This window comes from Misgurnus anguillicaudatus, chromosome 3 (genome assembly GCF_027580225.2).
Source record: "Misgurnus anguillicaudatus chromosome 3, ASM2758022v2, whole genome shotgun sequence".
Lineage (NCBI taxonomy): Eukaryota > Metazoa > Chordata > Actinopteri > Cypriniformes > Cobitidae > Misgurnus > Misgurnus anguillicaudatus.
The window spans coordinates 6253076-6274099 of NC_073339.2; the positions used below are offsets into that span (position 1 = coordinate 6253076).

The 21024-nt window shown below is 36.5% G+C and overlaps 2 protein-coding genes across 2 annotated transcripts; both read left to right on the forward strand.

Moving 5' to 3' along the window:
• The first annotated feature begins 654 nt into the window (after positions 1-654).
• Positions 655-10337, forward strand: capn9 (calpain 9). The gene is made up of 20 exons (XM_055204302.2): positions 655-975; positions 2922-2991; positions 3129-3247; positions 3686-3819; positions 3904-4072; positions 4208-4291; positions 4373-4458; positions 4566-4643; positions 4753-4913; positions 5070-5227; positions 5394-5602; positions 5752-5788; positions 6600-6680; positions 7728-7785; positions 7870-7934; positions 8682-8750; positions 8894-8972; positions 9249-9365; positions 9727-9785; positions 9964-10337. Exons 1-20 carry the CDS (start codon positions 772-774, stop codon positions 9988-9990), a joined length of 2064 nt encoding a protein of 687 aa, XP_055060277.2. The 5' UTR covers positions 655-771; the 3' UTR covers positions 9991-10337.
• An 842-nt stretch (positions 10338-11179) lies between these two features.
• Positions 11180-20457, forward strand: ltv1 (LTV1 ribosome biogenesis factor). Its single transcript, XM_055204309.2, has 11 exons — positions 11180-11350; positions 11643-11774; positions 14231-14446; positions 14656-14740; positions 14903-15020; positions 15145-15379; positions 15768-15895; positions 15982-16124; positions 18494-18546; positions 19492-19692; positions 20263-20457. Exons 1-11 carry the CDS (start codon positions 11348-11350, stop codon positions 20374-20376), a joined length of 1428 nt encoding a protein of 475 aa, XP_055060284.2. The 5' UTR covers positions 11180-11347; the 3' UTR covers positions 20377-20457.
• Positions 20458-21024: the final 567 nt, after the last annotated feature.

The following is a 21024-nucleotide window of genomic DNA, read 5'->3' on the forward strand; positions in this document are numbered from 1 at the left end:
TTTTTCATATAGATGTAAATATTAGCCATATATTTTTGTCAGATCTCTCTGTTCTTCCATTCTAACATCATCCATTTTTCTTTATTCTAGACTTTAATCTTAGTTCAGAAAGTCAGGCTTAACAGATCAACAAGATAAACTGAGTTTAGTTTTATTACAACAATTGGTTCATCAAAAATAATGCAGTTGTTGTCCTGCAGTAAAATGCCAAATACAGCGAAAAGCTTTGGGAAATGCTGTTAAAGAGTCAAACAAATTTAAATTAATTGGTTTATTAGGATTTCAGTTTTTATTACCATGCACTTAATTTTGTTTTGATCTTCTGTGATTCTTTAACGTTGTCTCATTCATGGAGGTCGACGTATCTAAGAGCCACTTTGCTCCTTTTTGTAACTGAAAAATAAAAACAAACTTCAAGTTGTAAATATATTTTTGTAACATTTCCACCTGTCTCCGTCTCTTTCTTCAATTCTGTCTTAAAACTCATTGCTATTTCTCTCATGCACCACACAGTTCTGTTTTATCAATTATCTTTTCAGTACACTAACACCACAGTCAAGTTCTCAATCAAGTACACTTCCTCCTCAGAAGTTCTGGTGACACACAGGCGTGGCTGCTTTCACCCAAACCTGTTTCTGCCATTGACGGGTGTGACATTAACTTGACAAGCCTGTAAATCGGCCCATGCGGCTGCATTTATCCACACACATACACTCGGCACTTTAGACCCTCAGTACTCGCTGTGGTTCTGGAGCTTATAGATGTGTTAAGATGCCCTACAATACCACCCAAAACAGCCGTGGACAGAAGGTCCAGGTGGAGAGCACACAGAATGATGGGAAGACTTATGAGCAGCTGCGACAGGAGTGTTTGCGGAGTGGAAAGTTGTTTGAGGATCCAGACTTCCCTGCAACGGACGGCTCGCTCTTCTACAGCCAAAAGGTCCCAATAAACTTTGAATGGAAGAGGCCGAAGGTGAGATATGAAAACCTGTTGATGTGCTTGTATTCATTTAAAATATATCACACAACAAGGGTGACTTGGCTTCTGCAGTTTTTTTAGATGTCACTCCAAGACTTGATTCTGATAAACGGGTTCGATTTGATACATATGTTTGTGTTATGTATGATCTAATAGATGTAATATGGTTATGTTAGCATAGTTTCCCATTATAAAGATGATCTAATTCACCTTATAGGATATAGTAGTACAGACTGTCACTGTGAAATTTGGGAGATGGATCCCTGGCAGCTTGCAAATAATTTTATGGGTGTCCTCTGAAATCTGTGCAATGTTGGCCATAACTCTATAGACAGAAATGTTTAGAACATCTTTGAATGTTTCTTAACTTAGCTTATATTCAGTCGTAATTGATTTTATATTTACTTAATATTTATCAGCGTAAAAATTCATTTTTGGAGGGTAGAAGCATTTTTGTGTGATGTGATGTTTCTCTTTAAACTTAATGGATGAACAAAAGTGGGGTCACAGATGGCAAGCATTTGGACACCTGTGTCACACAACTTGTTTATTTTTGTGTAATTTTCATATTTTTGTTTTGTCTGCGCCTTTATAACCTGTCGCACAGGTTTGCAGTGCATTTTAAGATCTCAAATCAAACAGGTTATCTTCATTCCTATGCATATCGCTTTTTTTGGGGATGTTTTAGTGGTATATGACTGCAGGGCTCATACACGACAAAAGTATGCAATCAACGAAGTCAACCCCAATGCCGATGTAATGTTGGTATGCGAGGAATGCAGATTATTTCACTTGCTGATGCATTATTTGAACGAATCTAGTATCTGAGTTTAAGTAGAAATAGGTTATTGGGTTGAGTTTGGTGTTTGGAACAGTTTATCAAGACTACAAGGTTGTCATACAATATCCTACTAAATGATGACCCCCTATAAACTCAAAAAAAATGACGCCCACCCACATCAGGTCCACACCTTTCTCTGCCCACTCTTCTTGCTTTTGGTGTGACCTGATGGATCTCTGAATGAAACTACAACTGCATTGCATTCCAGGGCGTTCCAGAAGAACATGCTTAAATATGCACTCAAGTGAGAAAACATTGTAGCTTCATGTGATCCGATCGAAGTTTGAGAATGTGACACACCTCACAGAGGCATCATGGGTGTTTACACACATCCCTCTTTCACTCTGATTAGACAGTTTAATAGCTCTACTGTAACCACAGATCATTTGGTCTGTTGTATAACTTTAGTAGGTTTAAGTTTAACAACATTAATAGAATCAAGTTTCAATCTTATACTCAGTATTAAATAACACTATCGGCCACCAAACTCGATTTTTTTATACAAAATTTTTTTTTAAAAGAAGTGATCGATTTGGAGGTTTTGTAGGTACAGTTTTAAAGATTTTTGTTTGATCTAACAGAATAAAGTGTCAATCTTATAGTCAGTATTAAATTATACTATCGGTCACCAAACTCGATTTTTTCATACAAAACATTTTTTGAAAGAAGTGATCGATTTGGTGGTATTGTAGGCACAGTTTTAAAGATTTTTGTTTGATCTAACAGAATAAAGTTTCAATCTTATAGTCAGTATTAAGTAACACTATCGGCCACCAAATTCTATTTTTTCATACAAAACATTTTTTGAAATAAGTGATTGATTTGGGGGTATTTTAGGTACAGTTTTAAAGATTTTTGTTTGATCTAGGAAAAAAATAGAACATTGCTTTTTGTTGATGACATCCCAAAATCCAAATTATAGTTGATCTCATATATAATAATTGATATGTTTCAAAGTACATTATGTTTATGTATATGAAGGGATTTTTTAGTAGATCCATACTTTGAGGTTTCCGGGCCAAGCCCCGAATGACCTTTCATCCCAGTTACACGCCTGGTCTGATCAGATCAATATTATTTCTCATTTGGTCAAACTCAGGAAATATGCAAAGACCCCAAATTTATCTCTGGAGGAGCCACCAGGACCGACATTTGCCAGGGACAGCTGGGTATGTTTTACCATCAAATCTGTCACTTACAGTATTTTATTGTTTGTTGAAATGTAAAATCATGAGAGAGTTTTAAAAAACAAAGTATCTGATCAAAGTGCAGCTCATTATGGTTTCTTTCTTGTATTCCAATGCAGGAGATTGTTGGCTTTTGGCTGCGATTGCCTCTCTGACCATGTACGAAGACACGTTAAAGAGAGTTGTACCACATGACCAGGACTTTGACCGTGGCTATGCTGGTATTTTCCATTTCCATGTGTGACACTTTTTGTCTTACAGTAACTCTCTGCTTTAAATGGAATGAACAATGAAACAACAAATGGTAAACTAATTACTAAACTAAAGATAAAGTTCCTGCACTGGGAAAGCAGCACAAATGGTCATAGGTTCAATCTTAAGGAACACACATACTAATAAAATGAAGAGCTTGAATGCATTTCAAGTTCCTCTGGATAAAAGCGTCTGCCAGATGCATAAAAGTTAAATATGAAAATTGACACGATCAGTTCAGAAACTTGTATCTCAACCATGATATCATATTTTAGTTTTCCACAATGGGATGAATGAGATTTTCTGGAGAGTATAAGTTTAGCATTCAGTCTAGGACGTACATACAAATTTTGCATATTTTTTAAAATACTTTCCTGGAGATTTTACCTCAAGAGTTATAATCCCAGCCCATTTTTTTCTTCAGTTCTGGCAGCATAATAAGTGGCTGGATGTTGTGGTGGATGACAGACTTCCATGTGTGAGGAACAACCTGGTGTATGTCCACTCCGCAGACAACACAGAGTTCTGGAGTGCACTTCTGGAGAAGGCCTACGCCAAGTATGTGCCTTACAAAACATAACAATTCAGTCATATGCCAGACCTGACCCATAAATCCACCATCAACTCCTGTGTGTTTGTCAGAATGAACGGCAGTTATGAAGCTCTGAAAGGTGGGAGCACTATGGAGGCCATGGAGGACTTCTCAGGGGGCGTGGGGGAGATGTATGAAACGAAGAGCGCTCCCAGTAACCTCTTCACCATCATTAAGAAAGCTGTGGACAGAGGATCCATGCTCGGCTGCTCAATCGATGTAAGCAAAGTCCTGCATAAATGCCTTATAAATCCCATTTAAAAGTGAAATATAGCACAAATGAGCCAGATATGGTAGTGATATACTCGTATGACTTCATTATAACTGTTGCATGTTGCCTTTTCTGATCATTAGATTACAAGTTCTGCTGAGTCTGAAGCCCAAACCACTACTGGTCTGGTTAAAGGCCACGCCTACTCCATCACTGGAGCAGAAGAGGTAACCATAGAAACCGTCAGTCAGATATGATTATGTTATTGCTTATTTTCTGCCTTTTAACCCTTAAATGTGTCTCCTCAGGTCAACTACAGAGGATCTAAAGTCCAACTAGTCCGAGTCAGAAACCCCTGGGGTCAGGTGGAGTGGAACGGCCGATGGAGCGACAAGTATGACATTATTTGAATTTTTAACAAATCTACACCCTTGAGCTCAATCATTTCTTTATTTGATGAGATGTGTTTTCAATGACAAGTGTTTTGTCAATTTTAAATAGCTCCAGGGAATGGAGTGGACTTGACCCTGCAGACAAAAATCGACTGCTTCAAAATGCACTGGAAGACGGAGAGTTCTGGTAAGTGTGACCTGTTGTATAAAGATCCCAGACCTGTCAAACTCAAAAATCCTTCCACATCTACATATATTATTTAATTTGTGGTACTAACCTATATGTCATGATAAAGGATGGAGTTTGAAGACTTCAAAGCCAATTACGATAAGGTAGAGATCTGTAACCTCACTCCGGACGCTCTGACGGATGACACTAAGAAGAAGTGGTCTGTAAATATATTTGAGGGCAGCTGGATCAGAGGGTCCACTGCTGGCGGATGCAGGAACTTCATCGGTAAGAGACCTGAGCTTGTCTACGTCTACATCAAAGTACTTTCAGATTAAGCTGGGATCGAACCCATGACCTAGCAGTCGGAGCCAAAACTCGTAAGAGTGTCACATTGTGCCTCGACCACATTTAGGTGATGGTTTCTGTTTTTTCGATTCCCAGACACATTCTGGACAAACCCTCAGTTCAAGCTTCGTCTGACTGATCCAGATGAAAATGATCGTTTGTGTAGTGTCATCGTGGCTCTCATGCAGAAGAACCGGAGGCGTCTCAGAAAGGAGGGTCTTGACTTGGAGACCATCGGCTTTGCCGTTTATGAGGTAAGGGGTCTTGGGTACCATAGTAATACAGTAGTACGGAAAAATTACTTTACAAATGACTGTACAGAAAATGGAAAAGAAATTAAATAAATAAATATTGTATGGAGAACTGCTAGATGCTTCTTGCAACACAAAAGTTTGACTCTCGATTCTTGATGGACTCAAGGCTCCAGGTGAAGAAGATCACCAGGGAAAGGACTTCTTTCGGTATAACCCCTCTAAAGCACGCAGCCGTACCTACGTCAACATGAGGGAGGTGTCTGAACGCTTCAGACTGCCACCTGGAAACTACCTGCTGGTACCAACCACCTTCCAAGCACACAAAGAGGCTGACTTCCTTATCCGGATCTTCTCAGAGAGCAAAGCTGCAGCCATGTATGTGTCCAACCATTTTGCTCAGTTTTATCAGCCTGATTAAAAATATAGTTTTGATATTTACATACAGTGGCCATGAAATTTATTTGGACAGTTATGTTATAGATGTTTGTGGTTGACTCAGTTTTGGTTATTGTTGGTTTTTGCAGTGAGATGGGAAACACCATTCAGGCAGATCTTCCAGATGTAAGTCCTGTCAAACTGATCATGTATTGCATTCCCTTACAATCCTTTACCACGCTTTCCAACAAAATACCATAATGTAGTTACTACAGTTTTTTAATTTTTTTTTAACATTAGGTACCACTGCAATATAGAGTTTTGAAAAATTATGTTTTAAAGTACTTACCATAACTGTCTCTATGATGTTTTTGTAAAAGCTATGGGTACCATCAGAGTAAAAATATAGCTCTGGATCAGGGCAAAAATATCAGATGGGTACTTCCCCCGAGTCCAGTACCAATTATGATTTTGTCTGAGCTATTAATAAAATAGAACTGTCATTTAGTGCAGAGAGAGTGAAAATAATTGACAGCAGAATTCAATTTCAATAAATCACCATTATGGTGATCAATGTTTGCATTCAACAAACCACCATTATGGCGATCAGTGTTTGCATTACATCAGCTCATTTGCATTCAAAAGGACACTTAAAAATGGCAATTTTGACATGCTATAAAAATGATCTATATGATATTTTAAGCTAAAACTTCACATACGTACAGCGTAAAAAATTCTTGTGAAATGCTCCCTTTAAACCATGAATCCGCACTCTCTTGCTAATCTCAAAGTATCGCTCTGCCCCCAAGCACAAACGCGAAACTACACCTACGAATAAATGATGCTAAGGTGTAAAAATAAGGGATTAATTTGACATGTATGTATTTTCTGGCACTGATTACCATGATAGCCGATAAGTTGGTTATGGATTTAAATGTGTTTGACTGTCTGTGTGCACTGATAATATCTACCAATGCATTTTCTCTGATCTGTAAAGCCACCGATACCAAACCCTCCTGAAGAAGAAACTGATGAGGAGAAAGGACTGAGGCGACTGTTTGAGCAAATCGCTGGCTCTGTGAGACACACTGGACCCCCTAATGTTTTTTTTAAATGACACAGTGATGTTATCAGATAGTAATATTCAGGGTTTTTACATGGTTGCACAAATAATACTATGGTATTAGTGCCCAATTACATGCCCAAAAATGATTGTATTGGGTTTTTATGAGAACGTTAATGGTTTCTGTCATTCTCTACTGGTAATGTGTTGAATTCTATTGGCGGGATGTTATCTGACAGATGGAAACCAATAGAAAACAAATAAGTCCTACTGGAATAAGACCCAAAATACACTTTACAAGAAATGCACTACACAAATATGGGTCATAATGATATTTATAATAGAAACAATTAGAATTTGTATCTTAGCAGGGATAGTACCATGCCCCAAATTTAGTGTACTACCATGATGCCACGTCTTAAAGACAATGTTTGCAATTAAATAGTAATAACTTAATTACACATTGCAAAAAATGATTTTCAAAAAAAAAATTATAAAAAATATCTACAAATTCTTAAATTAAGATGCTTTTTCTTGATGAGCAAAACGACCCAGGAAAATAAGTCTAGTTTTTAGACCAAAAATATAGAATTTGGGTGATTTTGTGCATAAAACAAGCAAGAAATCTGCCAATGGGTAAGCAAAAAATCTTGAGATTTTTTCTTAAACACTAAATTCAAGAATAATTCAAGAACAATTTGCTAACCCCATTGGCAGATTTTTTTGCTTGTTTTGTGCACAAAATCACTTGAATTTGTTATTGTGTTGGTCTGGAGGCTAGACTTGTTTTCTTGGGTCGTTTTGCTCATCAAGAAAAATAATTTTTAGATATTTTTTACTGAAAACAAGACAAAAATACTAAGAATTTTTTTCTTGAAAATATTTTTTTGCAGTGCATAAAAACTAAAACTCAAAGAAATATTAACGTAAGAAAGACTACTCTAGGTTTCTACAGCATTTACTGCATTCTCGACTCAATGTAGTGCTTTAATGTAGGCAGGAAATAAAAGTAGGCTTTGAGGGCCTTCTTGTGGTCTTATTTTTAACATGTTTTCTCTTTAGGATAAGGCCATCAGTGCCAGAGAACTACAGCAGGTGCTGAATGGAGTTCTGAGCAGAAGTGAGTCAATCAAGCACTTTCATCAAAGACTGGTTGTAAGTCTAAGTGTCTATATGCATACTAAAACCATACGATCACTTTTAGGAAAAGAAGTCAAGTTTGATGGCGTGAGCCTCATCACCTGCCACAGCATCATAAATCTCATGGATGTATCCTTTTTTAGTTACTGCACCGTTTCTCACAATAGAAACAAGTAAAAATGGTCAAAACATACTTCCTATAGCTGTCACTGGGGCAGTACCCTTTTAAAAAGTAAATTTTTGCTCTTGAAGAGTTCATATTAGTACTTCAAATGTGCATTTTGGTACCAAATGTATACATATCTCTACCTAAATGGTACATATTAGGACTTATACCGCTCATTAAGGGCTTGGCATCAATTTTCTGAAAATACAAGAGTTTAAATCGGTTCCTGTATCTTTATTGGTAGAGTATTGCAGGAGCATTGCAAAGGTCATGGGTTTGATTCCCAGGTAACACACATACTGATAAAATATGTACTTTTAAAGCAACACTATGCAGTTTTTTTACCGTTAAATAATGTCCCTAAAATTATTTCAGTGATAGAACAACTTTTAACTGGACAAATTGTACTGTTGCTGCAACCTGAGCAGTCTCCTAGCTGCTACAAGCACACTCTAAAAGTGGCGGTGGAGGGTAGAGCACACAGCCCCGCCCCGCCCCTCCCCCTGCCTGCAGAAGAGTGTCTGATTCAAGGCACTGTTGCGCTTTTCAACCACATGGGGGAGCTGTAAGTCATTTTACATGGAAACTACATAGTGTTGCTTTAAAGCACTTTGGACATGTGACGTAAATACAGGTGTGTAAATAATACTTTAGGATGTCATGGGTTTATGCTTTTCTATATTTTTGGAGTTTTCCTGAACTTTGTACAGGTGGATAACACAGGATTGCTGGAATTCGATGAGTTCAAAGTCTTTTGGGATAAATTGAAGAAGTGGATTGTAAGTCAGACACTTTCAGTAATGGCAACGCTATGTTTAGTAATTTTAGATGTCAGATTCATCTTTCATAGTATCAGTCTGCCTGCTGTTTTCTGAATAAGTCCGTGTAAGATGTTATAATCACATTGTGTTTGCTGTGGTAGATGCTGTTCCTTTCTTTCGATACGGATCGTTCAGGCCGCATGTCTGCCTACGAGCTCCGCAGCGCTCTCAATGCAGCAGGTAAACATATACAACAGACTGCAGAATAAATATACACTAGACAACATTTGAAGTGGATCAAAAATGTTTATCAAAGTTGTCCTAAGACAAGAACGGGTATTGTTCAAAAAAATTTTATGAAAGGTTTTCATTCACTTTAAATGCTGACTAGTGCATTTAAGCTTATAAAATGCATGTTAGTAATTTTAAGAGACTGTCATAGATCTTTAAAATATTAAGTAATCATAATGCAAATTAAACCTTTTTCATATTTCTTTTGTGTTTTGTGTAATCCAGGGATGCAGCTGAATAGCAAAATTCTGCAGTTGCTGGGTCTCAGGTTCATGGATGCCAACTATGACATTGATTTTGACGATTACCTGACCTGTATTGTTCGTCTGGAGAACATGTTCAGTAAGTGCCTGTGTCCTGCATAACAGAAATACACGGCAATTGATGCAAAATGTGTTTTTTCCATTGCAATATCTAAATACAGATGAATTGTGACCCTGTTTTGTGAAATCCAGGCTATTAGGAGCATCAAAGTTTAATCATTGATTTCATGTGATCTTTCTCTGTCAATATTAAAGACTTTAAGGTTATATTACAGAATGTTTTTTTTTATCATTATTTAGGACGATTTTATATAGAAAATGACTTGTCACAGATAGGGTCACAATTCAGTTTCTAGGTATAACGCAGTACTTATTTCTTTTTTAGAAACATTTCTGAATGCTCTGAAATGTAGATAAAAATTATTTGCTCTTCATTGCAGGAGTTTTCCAGGCATTTGACAAGCAAAAGAAGGGCGTGATCAGTCTGAATATGCAGCAGGTACAAAAAAAATCTCCTATTTTACTATGTAGCTGTTAGTGATATGACACACTGTGATTACGTAATGTAATACTAAAATAACAATGGCATATGCACGTGGCCCAGCTGGTGGCATATGTTTGTAAAGCTATTGTATTTATAACATACATTAAGGTAAAAGTCCTTTATTTCTCCACAGTTCCTGTTTTTGTCCATGAATGTCTGAGGATTTCATGAAAGAAGAAAAGAAACGAAGGAAGATCTGTATGGATGAAACCACTGTGGATGTTGACTTATATTGAATACATTTTTTTATTCTCAGGCTCTTTCCTCTTAATACTCACCAAACAAAACAACATTTGCAAACAAACTTTTTATTGTCCTGTTCTGTTTATTTTTCTTTCTTTGATTTAAGACACAATGACCCTTTCTTGTTTGTAATATTGCCAGATCTTATATTCTTTTGATGGCTGCTAAACTTCTCTAAGCAAAGGTGCATTCATAAATTATCAAAAACAAGAAAATAAAATGCTTATAAAATGCATAAATGAAATAAAATGTTGGTGCTATAAACACTCTGTGTCTATGGTTATTAATTGCTATGTGGCAGAGCAACAGATAAATCAAATTTGAAAAGATTCAGATTTTATTCATCTTTAAGTGCTCAAATTGGGTACCCAGTGCTTCTATCAAAATGTGAAAACCATTTGGTAAACCATTCTCTGCAAATATGTGAAAAAAAGGTAATTGAAATTTGGCTCCCCTTATGATGTCAGAAGGGGATAATACTGCCCCTTAATCTGCACTATCCAACCATGGCACTGCAATTTTGCACACACCTACAAAGTGTCAATTTTAACATGTTATAATAAATTATCTATATGGCATTTTGAGCTAAAACTTCACGTACATACTCTGGGGACAACAAAGATTTATTTGACATCTTAAAAAAATCTTGTCAAATGTAATGCCTTTTTTTAATTAACATTCAGTTTAACAGATTTTTTTTATTAACTTTTAAATAAATAAACCCCCCTTTTTAAAATTGTTTTATGAAAGCATTGATAACTTACGCAAATTAAAATATCCACTCTATTTGTCAACATTTAACATTTAATAAAAAATAGTTTTGCTTGATGATTTAGTTTTAGTGTTTTTAATCATTTCTTTATTATTTTTTGCCTACATTTTCACAGCGATTTTTAGTAGCGTCATCAATGCGTCACGTCTTTAGACTAAACCAAAAGTGAACTAGAGGTGTCTTCATACTTGAAAAGGTCGCTCTTTAATAGTTTTTATTTACTTATCTCAAAATATAATTATAAACAGAGAAAACTATGTCATATATATTAATTATTTATAAACAATAACGTTTATATACGAGACGATCGGCCGGTTTATGGCACATTCCCTTCACTCTTCAGAAATGGTACAGTCTCAAAATGTCCGCTCTGGTCCATGTGTTTACTGACAGAAGGGTCTTCATGTTTTGACTCGATAGATAACAATTTAACGTAACATTGATGGTTTTAACGTGACTCTTGATTTCAAAACATCAAAAAATACAATCGTTGTCATAAAAAATGGTGAGTAACGTTTGTCTGGTTTTGTTTTTAAAGCGAACCCACTGAATGTAGACGTCACACGTTTTATTTATAAGTTTATTATTTGGACGTGATTGATAATAAAAAATAATCTGTTTATGCTTTCAACAAAATAGGTTTATAGTATTAATTCGCTTAGTTTGATCGAAGCACACATTGTTAGAAACATTCACTAACTCATATGTTTACTGCAGTTAAAGCGCAGTGTTAATATGAGACAGCCGTGTGTGGTACTGTAATATCGATGAGCTGTGATTTTCTTGTCTTCTTGCAGCCTCACAGAAAGAAGAAAGCTTTTATCAATAAGAAGAATGCGGTATCATTTCATCTGGTCCACAGGAGTCAGAAAGACCCGCTGGCCGCGGATGAGAAGGCTCCTCAACACGTGCTTTTACCTGCTGCTAAGGTAAGTAAGGAATAATTGACGACGGGCCATTGAATTATAAGAAAATAATTCAAAGGACCGGAGTCAATTATTCCGCTTATACCACGGTTACCACAAACATTGCTCTGGTGCCTATTTTTAAGACATTTGACAAGTTAGGTGTGCGGTTTACAGAAAAATAATCAACACCCATAGAACATTTCTCAGACAATCAGAATGCAGCATTCAACAGACCCGTGGTATAATACTAAATAACTTGCTGTCCTTCTTATTATTAAAAATTATACACATGGCATTACATAGACCTTATTATACTGACTACATTATATATTGATCACAATTTATTGCACATTGTGTGTAGACGTCAGTATGTAGATAGCATAATATAGACTGTTTGCATTATAAATAGACCTCATAATATAGATTGCAAGATTACTTAGACCTCATTATATATGCAAGATTATTAAATAGACATAATTATATAGCCCTTAACTTCTTCCACCCTGAAGCTATTTTGGGGATTTTCGCCTGGATTTGGCCTACCCAATTTCAAAAGCTTCCCATACCCACATGCAGAGGTTTACATACAAATGTTTGGTATCATTTTACAGGAAACCCTTTGAAATTACATAAAACACTGTTGAAAGTGCTAAACATGGTTATATGTGATGTCAGTCCTCTAATAAACACAAAAATAAATAGGCGCTTTTTGATGTTTTTTTTTCTAAAGTTTTTATTTAAAAGTGTATAACTCTGGCCCTGAGTGCCTCAGCTCCCTGCAGACAGTTTTGTTTGATTCCAGCAATTGCCAGCTTACAGAGGAAAAAGGAATTTTTTCTCTATCATAATCTATGCAAAAGTTATTTTACTCCAACTGATGGGAGGAATAATACCCTTTTTGTATACAATTTCTGCCTAAAAACATTTGAAGTGCTCCCATAACCACATACAGTGGAATAAATGCAATTGCTTTATATCATTTTAAAGAAAACCCTTTGAAGTTACATAAAAAGCTGCTGTTTGTGACAAATAGTGTTATTTATGTTGTTTTTCATATGATGAAACACCAAATTTTCTTTTTATATGTTGTAAATAATGCCTCTGATAGTGTATAACTCTGGTTCTGGGTGCTCTAGCAGACTGCAGACAGTTCTGGTTGTTAGCAGCAGCAGACAGTAAACACCCAAAAAAAGAATGATCTCTTTAGCATGTCGCATTCAAAAGTTATTTTCATTTTACTGAAGTGTCCGAAAATACATTTTTCATATAAATATGAATTTTTTGTTTTGGACATATAATAAATAACAAGGGATTATTCATGCACACAACCTAAGAAAATGCTGTGAATGGACTCATTTTTTAGAGTAGGACCTAAGAGAAAAGATGGTGTATCATTTGTGGCTATATGTGCTATCTGAGGCAGTCCACACTCAATTTTCCCATATGTTTACAAAAGACGATTTTTTACCTTATTATTCATTCAACTATTGTTGGATATGTGTTGATAATAGAACAAAAATAACACTGTAGCCTTATTCCTGAGAATGAGAGCTTTCATTTGATATAAGACTTGCCCATGTTTGTCATACTTGAAAAATATGAAATATGTGAATATTAAATCATATAAAAAATTATGGGGGGGGGTGATAGTGTAAATTAAGTGTAAATAACTTTCTTACAGTAAAAGATTTCTCAAAGTGATGCATATCTGGAGAAAGTAGAGAGTCTAAGCTTTCAAACAGTATCTCATATGTGTTACTGGGGTCCATGATGGACCATTAAAGATTAAAAGAATATTTTATTTGAGTCAAAATACGAAATTTTGTACCCGGGACTGGGTCCTCAGGGTTTAAGAGGTTAATATATATACAGCGTTACTTAGACCTCATTATTTGGACAGCATTATATATGCAAGGTTATTATATACGCATAACTATATAGACACAATTATATATATATATATATATATATATTCTCACCAAAAAGCGTACAAATGACACGCATCTCATGTATGCGTCATTATAAAGACATAAGTTTATAGACAACATGTAGATGGCATTATATAGACCACAGAAACATGGATGAATATCAAGAAAATACACATACAAGAAATCACAAAACACAAACATTGTGTCACACTTTAGTTCGCATTGCAATAACAAAAACTGCATTTTATCTTTGAATAATAAGAATGTAGTGTGAAATGTGATTTTTTTCTTTAAAAAAAGTATTGGTCTATGAAATAATGGGCTTTATAACGTAGTCTGTATAACACTGTGTATATCTAAAAATAACCTTTATGCAATGCCTTCTTTTGCTTTAATGTGAAATACGACACAAACTGTCATTCACCTGCTTTCGACTATTTTATCTTCTCAATGAATGTTAGTGAAGAGTTTTTAGTGGTCCAGAGGAGGACTGGGCTAAAACCTCACCATCCTGCCAGTGTCACTAAAGTTCTGGATGTGTTCACACAGGCAGATGTGGACAAGAGGAAAGATGAGCAACGCAAGTTTGGTGTGTTTTTCGACGATGACTACGACTACCTGCAGCATCTGAAAGACGTGTCCCAGACCACAGAGCTCATCTCCGCTCCTAACGTCCGCAGAGATGCTCGATTAAGGATGCCGGAGTTGGAGGATGATGATGATGAGGATAATGAAGAGCTGGAGGGAGATGACGCCCGTGTTCCTGTGAGGCCACATAACATATATCTTTATGTGTAATCTGATCTTGGCGTTATATAAATGTATATATTTTACTGAACATATTTGCACAGCAACAGTAAGGGACCGTGTATTAATGTTGATAGTGTCACGATCCACACAATCTCCTGTATGTCACATGATTAATGTTGTTTGATGTGTCCAGATAAGTTTATTTTGATCTCTCATGACTGCAGGCCTCCATCACATTGCCGTCGTCTGTGTTTGCGACGGAGTTTGAAGAGGAAGTGGGTTTGTTAAACAAAGCCGCTCCTATTTCAGGTGAGCCGACCGTGTCTGATCCAGAATCAGATTAACATCATCAAACTGGCCTGATGTCTGACTGTCTTTAATCCTTTATCACAGCATGTCAAAGTCCTCATTGGCTGTTTAACTCTTTGGACTAAATAAAATACAAGTATTATAAGATATATATCTATCCAGGGCCACGATTGGATATGGACCCAGACATAGTCGCTGCTTTGGATGATGACTTTAATTTTGAGGACCCAGAGAACATGCTGGATGATGACTTTGTCATCAAGGCCAATGACATCATGGGGTAACGCTGACAAATAAAATAAAATCATGAAACGCAGAAGCTGTGTTGACGTGATATCGCACAAGCTTTGTAATAACCCTGCTCAAAGCAGTTTCTCATCAGCCATTTTGGTTTTCAACCTCAGTGAAGGTGATGATGATGATGATGAATGGGAGGACACGGATGATGAAGATGATGATGAAGATGAGGAAAAAGACTATGACTCGGCAGGCGGTCTGTCAGAGAATGATGAAGACCGTCTGCGAGAGTTCATGTTTATGGATTGCGAAACGAAGAGTCGTTTTACCGAGTACTCCATGACCTCCTCCGTCATGAGAAGAAACGAGCAGCTCACGCTCCTGGATGATCGCTTTGAAAAGGTAAGTCAGCAAAACACTGGGGCAGACAGACACACGTGTCCATTAACTTCTGAAGCGAAACCATAAGTTTGTGCTATAATATAGTGATCCATGGTAACTTACAGATCAGTTAATGACTTTCGATCTCATTGGTTCATGATAAAACATGCATATGACAACTAGTCGCAAGATAAGATTTAACATTATCAACCACCGTATTTAAATTTAGCATGCTGATCTGTATGTTGCCGCAGACACGTGATGGATCAATTGCTAAATAAACTAATAAAATAATAACATTTGATATTTCACACAAACATGTTTTCGCTTCAGAAGATTTAACATATAAACAAATTTGGGTGTCCAATTCCTTCAAGCACTGTTTCTTGTGCTGTGTGCTTTTGAAAAGTTTTTCGAACAGTTTGACGACGATGAGATCGGAGCTCTGGATAATGCCGAGCTGGAGGGTTACATCGAACCGGACAGCAACCGGCTTGAGGAGGTCATCAAAGACTACTTCATACAGAAAGAGAAAGAGTTAGTGTGTGTGAATGACATCTGTGTGTGTGTTTGTGTCACTCCAGCAGGTTGATCACTTCATCTGTATTTGTGTTTGTGTGTAGATGTCAGAAGCCAGATCAGTTGGGTCCTGCAGAGTTGCCCTCTGTAAGAGAGGAAGATGAGGATGAAGATCAGGAGGTGGTGGAGATGGAGGCGATGGTCATCGAGCCTCCAGTAGAGAGATGGGACTGTGAGACCATCATCAGTAAGTTACACCTCATGTGAAGAACACAAAGTTAACTGTAAATCCAGGGGTTGGTTGCATCAGCTGGAGGTACACCGGGTTGTAAGATCTGGATGTAAAATGCATTATTATGGAGGCAGAAAATTTAAGTTTGTAATCATAGTAACATGAATGCCATCTCAACCATAGAGAGATATATGAAGAGTTTGGTTCCAAAACAAAATAAATCCATTTAGACTAATTTGTGTAAAAATGTGTTTTCTATACCAAGAAAGTGATTTGATGAAAACCACTATTTTCTGTTACAAACTTTCACATAGCATCTTTAGGTTATAATAACGTTAAAAATTCTAATCCATAATTTGATTTTCAAAGATTTATTATAAAAACTGATTATTTTTTCCGCAAAATGCAATAAATCTAATCCAAGTTAAAAAAAGCTATAAATCTATTGCATCAGTATATAAATGTGCATTAATTTTTGCCATGTTATATTTATTTAGTTGACTAGTGGTATACACGGATTAAAAAATAAACATTAATGGCATTAACCAAAACACTTACTTTGTTATATTAAGAACACTGTCATTGCTGCTGTCATCATTGGGACGTCGTCACTGAACTTTTTTGACAGCGATCGGCTGTAAAATGTTTAAGTCCGGCTCGATTTTCATTGACTTTGAGTAAAATAATGGAACGTTTTTCATTCAATTCAATTTTATTTATATAGCGCTTTTCACAATTGTTAATTGTTTCAAAGCAGCTTTACATTAATAGATGTAGGAAAAGCATAGACAAGCTAGCGTAGTAGTAATATAACGTATACAGTAAAGTAGTTAGTTAAGCCAAATATGGCGGACTCTCCATGGGATGAGAAAAACCCTCCTGGCTAGTCCAGGGGGAAAACTCCTAGGAGGAGAAAAACCTCTGAGAGAGATACATATATATTTATATATATATAAATCCTATCGGGGTATGTGAATGGGTAAGCGAATTAAACTGGTTCAGCCGGTGGTCATTGGTCAGGCATCGGCTGGGGATCACGTTGAAGGACGGTCAGTAGGTTCATAAGATCCCCAGGGGTCAATGTGTTAGCATGACAGAAGCTTGATGCCTCTCACATAAATTATTAGATGTTGATGACTTGCATTTTTTCCCCGCCACAGAAAACCACCATATGTTTATCAATGCCATCAAAGTATTATTTTGTTTTTGTTTGTTTGTTGAACACGAAGTACAAAGTAGATGAGGAAAACTAGGATTTTGTGTGTATTCAACGCGCCACCATTGTTGTTTACAATGCGTGTAATGGTACCAAGTGATTTGTTGAGCGGATTTAGTGCATTCTGCTGAGAAGGAGGACTGGCTTTTATCGCGTTTTGGGAAGAAATGGAGAAAAGATGACAGAATAACACAAAGAATATCAGATTTTGTGTAAAATTAATAATTTTCTTTTTAATACTGTCCTGATTTTAAAAATGGCGTTTAACGTGTTTTGGAACCAAACTCTTTATACATATATACATAGACACGACATTAGCGGCTGTTTCTATGGGCCACTATACGTTAATCGTCTGCCATATTAAACGGTCCAAGGAAGTAGGTCAACCAGCATTGCCAAGTCTGCGGTGAACACTTTAAAACAGGAGATGCGGATTACTTTTCCTTCGGGTGAAATGTTGAAGGATTTTGTTGGGCTAGGGCATTGGGCTAGATTTAATTGGCCATTGGGTTGGTTTTGTTGAGCAAATCTGGCAACCCTGCCACAATGTTCCATGAACACGGGGGGCTAGATATACATGTTTGATCAATTGTTAAAGACACAAACATTATAAATGTTAAATTAACACAATACACCAAGAAGAAAGTGTTTGCTAACACGGCATGAAATGTTCATTCATTAAATATTAGGTTTATATAAAATTATAAATTGCAATATTAGTTATACAAAAACAACACATTCTCACATGTGAAAGGTTAGCCCATTTTTTTCGAGAATATAAACATTGGTGTATAAATCTCTGCGCAGCCTCTGCTTCATAAACCCTGCAATGTCGTTGTATCCTGGAAAACTGTGAGTGAAGTCTACAACCGGACTGTTACATCATTTGATCATCTCACGTATGTCCGCCAATTTGTATCTATGTTTATACATATCTACAGTGTTGACTATCCCTGCGATTGAGCTGTAGATGAAAGTTTTAGTTGGTGCAAAAGGCGTAAATATTTTTCACAAATTCAGACGTAGCTAAGCTCGATGTAGGACTTACTCAAAACTTTTTTCTTTAGATCCAGTTGGTGCAACCGGGCCCAGAGCAGTTGTGTTGAATATATACATAGCTTGATATAGATCAAAATAATAGATCATCATATATACTTTTTCCACACAGGCACATATTCTAACCTGTACAACCGACCCAAACTCATCCAAGACCCTCCTAAGGTAAAGACATCCTTTTAATCGGCTAATTTTTTATTTTGTTAAAGCAACACTATGTAGTTTCCATGTAAAAATGACTTACAGCTCCCCCATGTGGTTGAAAAGCGCAACTGTGCCTGGTATCAGACACTCTTCTGCAGGCAGGGGGAGAGCGGGGCTGTGTTTCCTACCCTCCACCGCCACTTTCAGAGTGTGCTTGTAGCAGCTAGGAGGCTGCTCAGGTTGCAGCAACAGTACAATTTGCCCAGTTAAAAAGTTGTTCTATCACTGAAATAATTTTAGAGACATTATTTAAAGGTAAAAAAACTACATAGTGTTGCTTTAAGGTGTAGTTGAGGGTTGGACATTCATTGAGTTATATTTTCAATTCAAATCAAGATCTACTTTGCATGCAACTACATTAAGATTTTACATTTGTTTCAACACATATTGATGTTATCATCTACAGCCACAAGGTGGGCAGCCCATAGTAAAAAATCTATTTGGAATTTGTATGAATAAGTAATTTCATTGAAAAATAGTGAACATTATGTTATTTGAGATTGATTCACATTGACATTGATTCGTTTTAATGCATTTATAAGAGAAAGTAATGAATGATGCTATTATGGTCAGGTAGCTGGAGTGACCGGTCAGGTTTGACCTGCCCAACCAAATATAAAGACAATCTGTTTATATTACAAATATCCGATACCACAAAACAAGATGTGTATCTTAATATTTAAGTTTACTGTATACATTCATGCACATGTTGTTCATCCCCATATTTAATTCTACGTATACATCTTTCTTTATATTTTGTACTTTTTTATTATTTTATACCTATATTTATGTATCATTTTAATTTGTGTTGTATTCTTTAATAATTGCACTGTCCATGGAGTGGACCTGACTCACGTTTCACTGCTGGTAATATATGTGTGACGAATAAAAGCTGTATGTTTGCAGCCCAAGCAGATCCGAGTGTCAAAAAAGACGGGCATTCCTCTGGAAGTCCTGGAGAAAAGAGGTCCGACAGCCAAACAGATTGAGAGAATGGAGAGGATCAATGATTCGGATCTGCCCAGAGTTTCGACACAGCCCCGCTCGCGAGAGGAAAACACAGACGAGAGGAAAGCCAGAAAACAGGCCATCAAAATGGAGAGGAAGGTGCATATGTGGCATTGACCTCCAGATGGCAGTGTTTCATTCCTCTTTTAGTTACACTGAGAATATTATTTGTATTATATATGCATTAATCTCATATACTTACTAGTGCAGGCATATCTCTTTCCCATCCAATCAAAAAAGATTATTTTATCAGCATTATCTGTTGCAGACATTTTCAGCCAATCAGGAAGTGAGGTGTCCTTATCCCATCATCAGATAACATAGGATAATGTTCCCAACACGCCCAGTTGCACACATAACCTTTAGACAGGATCTTATCGCTAATGTTTCGGGACATTTAACATTAATAAATGTAACTGATACAGATCTGAGTGTTAAGCTTTGGCACATAACCAGCATAAACGCTTGTTAATGGAGTCTTGCTACTCCAAACACCAACAACATAACTCCCTGGTAACCCACCGCACTTTTGCATAGACACACACCACTCGCCCTTTCTTGAAAAGTTCAACTTTCTTCGGTTACAAAATCTAAAAGAGAATTTTCATTGTGAATCGTTTATGTGATTTGTCATTTTTCCTGACCTGTGATATCATTTGGTTTGTGCAGGAGAGGAGGACGGAAAAAAAGGCAAACAAAATGGCATTCAAACAGGAAAAACAAATGCAGGAAAAGCAGATGGTGAATTTGAGAGCAAATGTTCAGGGCTTGAAGCTCTCGTAGGACTTTGGATACCATCAAGAGATTGTAAACGTCAGCGTGGTAGCAGTGACTACAGGACCTTACTGAAGACATGACTTTAAATGAAGCTACATTATTGCTTTGGGTGTGTCTGACATCATTGGTGTGTAATGACATCATTTTCTTAATGATGTTTGGTATGACCAAGATTTAAATGTGCGTGACTCTTTTTGAAACAATATAAAAGACATCGTAATGAACCAAATCGAAAGCAACTTTTTTTCTTAATGTTGTCCGTCAGCATATGATCATATTTATATAGATATAAATACAATGTGCATATTTCTCACCAGCTACCAACCGATAGCTACAAAGGTCTCCTGTATGCTTTGAAATGTATATAAAACCTCCAGTCTTTTCAAAGTATGTGTGCAAGTAATCTTTATGCATTAAAAACTGCAATCCAAAATCACTTTTAATAAAAATACACATTAGAAACATTTCAAAATATACATACAGTAAAAGTCAAATCTATTAGCAGCTGATCTATCAGCTCTCTGTAAACTGTAGTCACAATGAAACGGAAGTAGCGATTCTCTTTCCTCGTCGTAGAGATGAAGGGGAGGGCAGGACTTGAATTCATCCATAGAAAATGGTTTGAATCGCTGGAAGTTGCTAACTTCCAATTGC

Bases quoted from the DNA above. Each gene is read 5' to 3' on its own strand.
- capn9 (XM_055204302.2), top strand. From the start codon at position 772: ATGCCCTACAATACCACCCAAAACAGCCGTGGACAGAAGGTCCAGGTG. The intron at 5,228-5,393 runs GTAAGGGGTCTT...GATGGACTCAAG, and splicing joins TCGGCTTTGCCGTTTATGAG to GCTCCAGGTGAAGAAGATCA. The intron at 6,681-7,727 runs GTGAGACACACT...TTTTCTCTTTAG, and splicing joins TTGAGCAAATCGCTGGCTCT to GATAAGGCCATCAGTGCCAG.
- ltv1 (XM_055204309.2), top strand. The intron at 15,021-15,144 runs GTAACGCTGACA...TTTCAACCTCAG, and splicing joins AAGGCCAATGACATCATGGG to TGAAGGTGATGATGATGATG. The intron at 19,693-20,262 runs GTGCATATGTGG...TGGTTTGTGCAG, and splicing joins CCATCAAAATGGAGAGGAAG to GAGAGGAGGACGGAAAAAAA.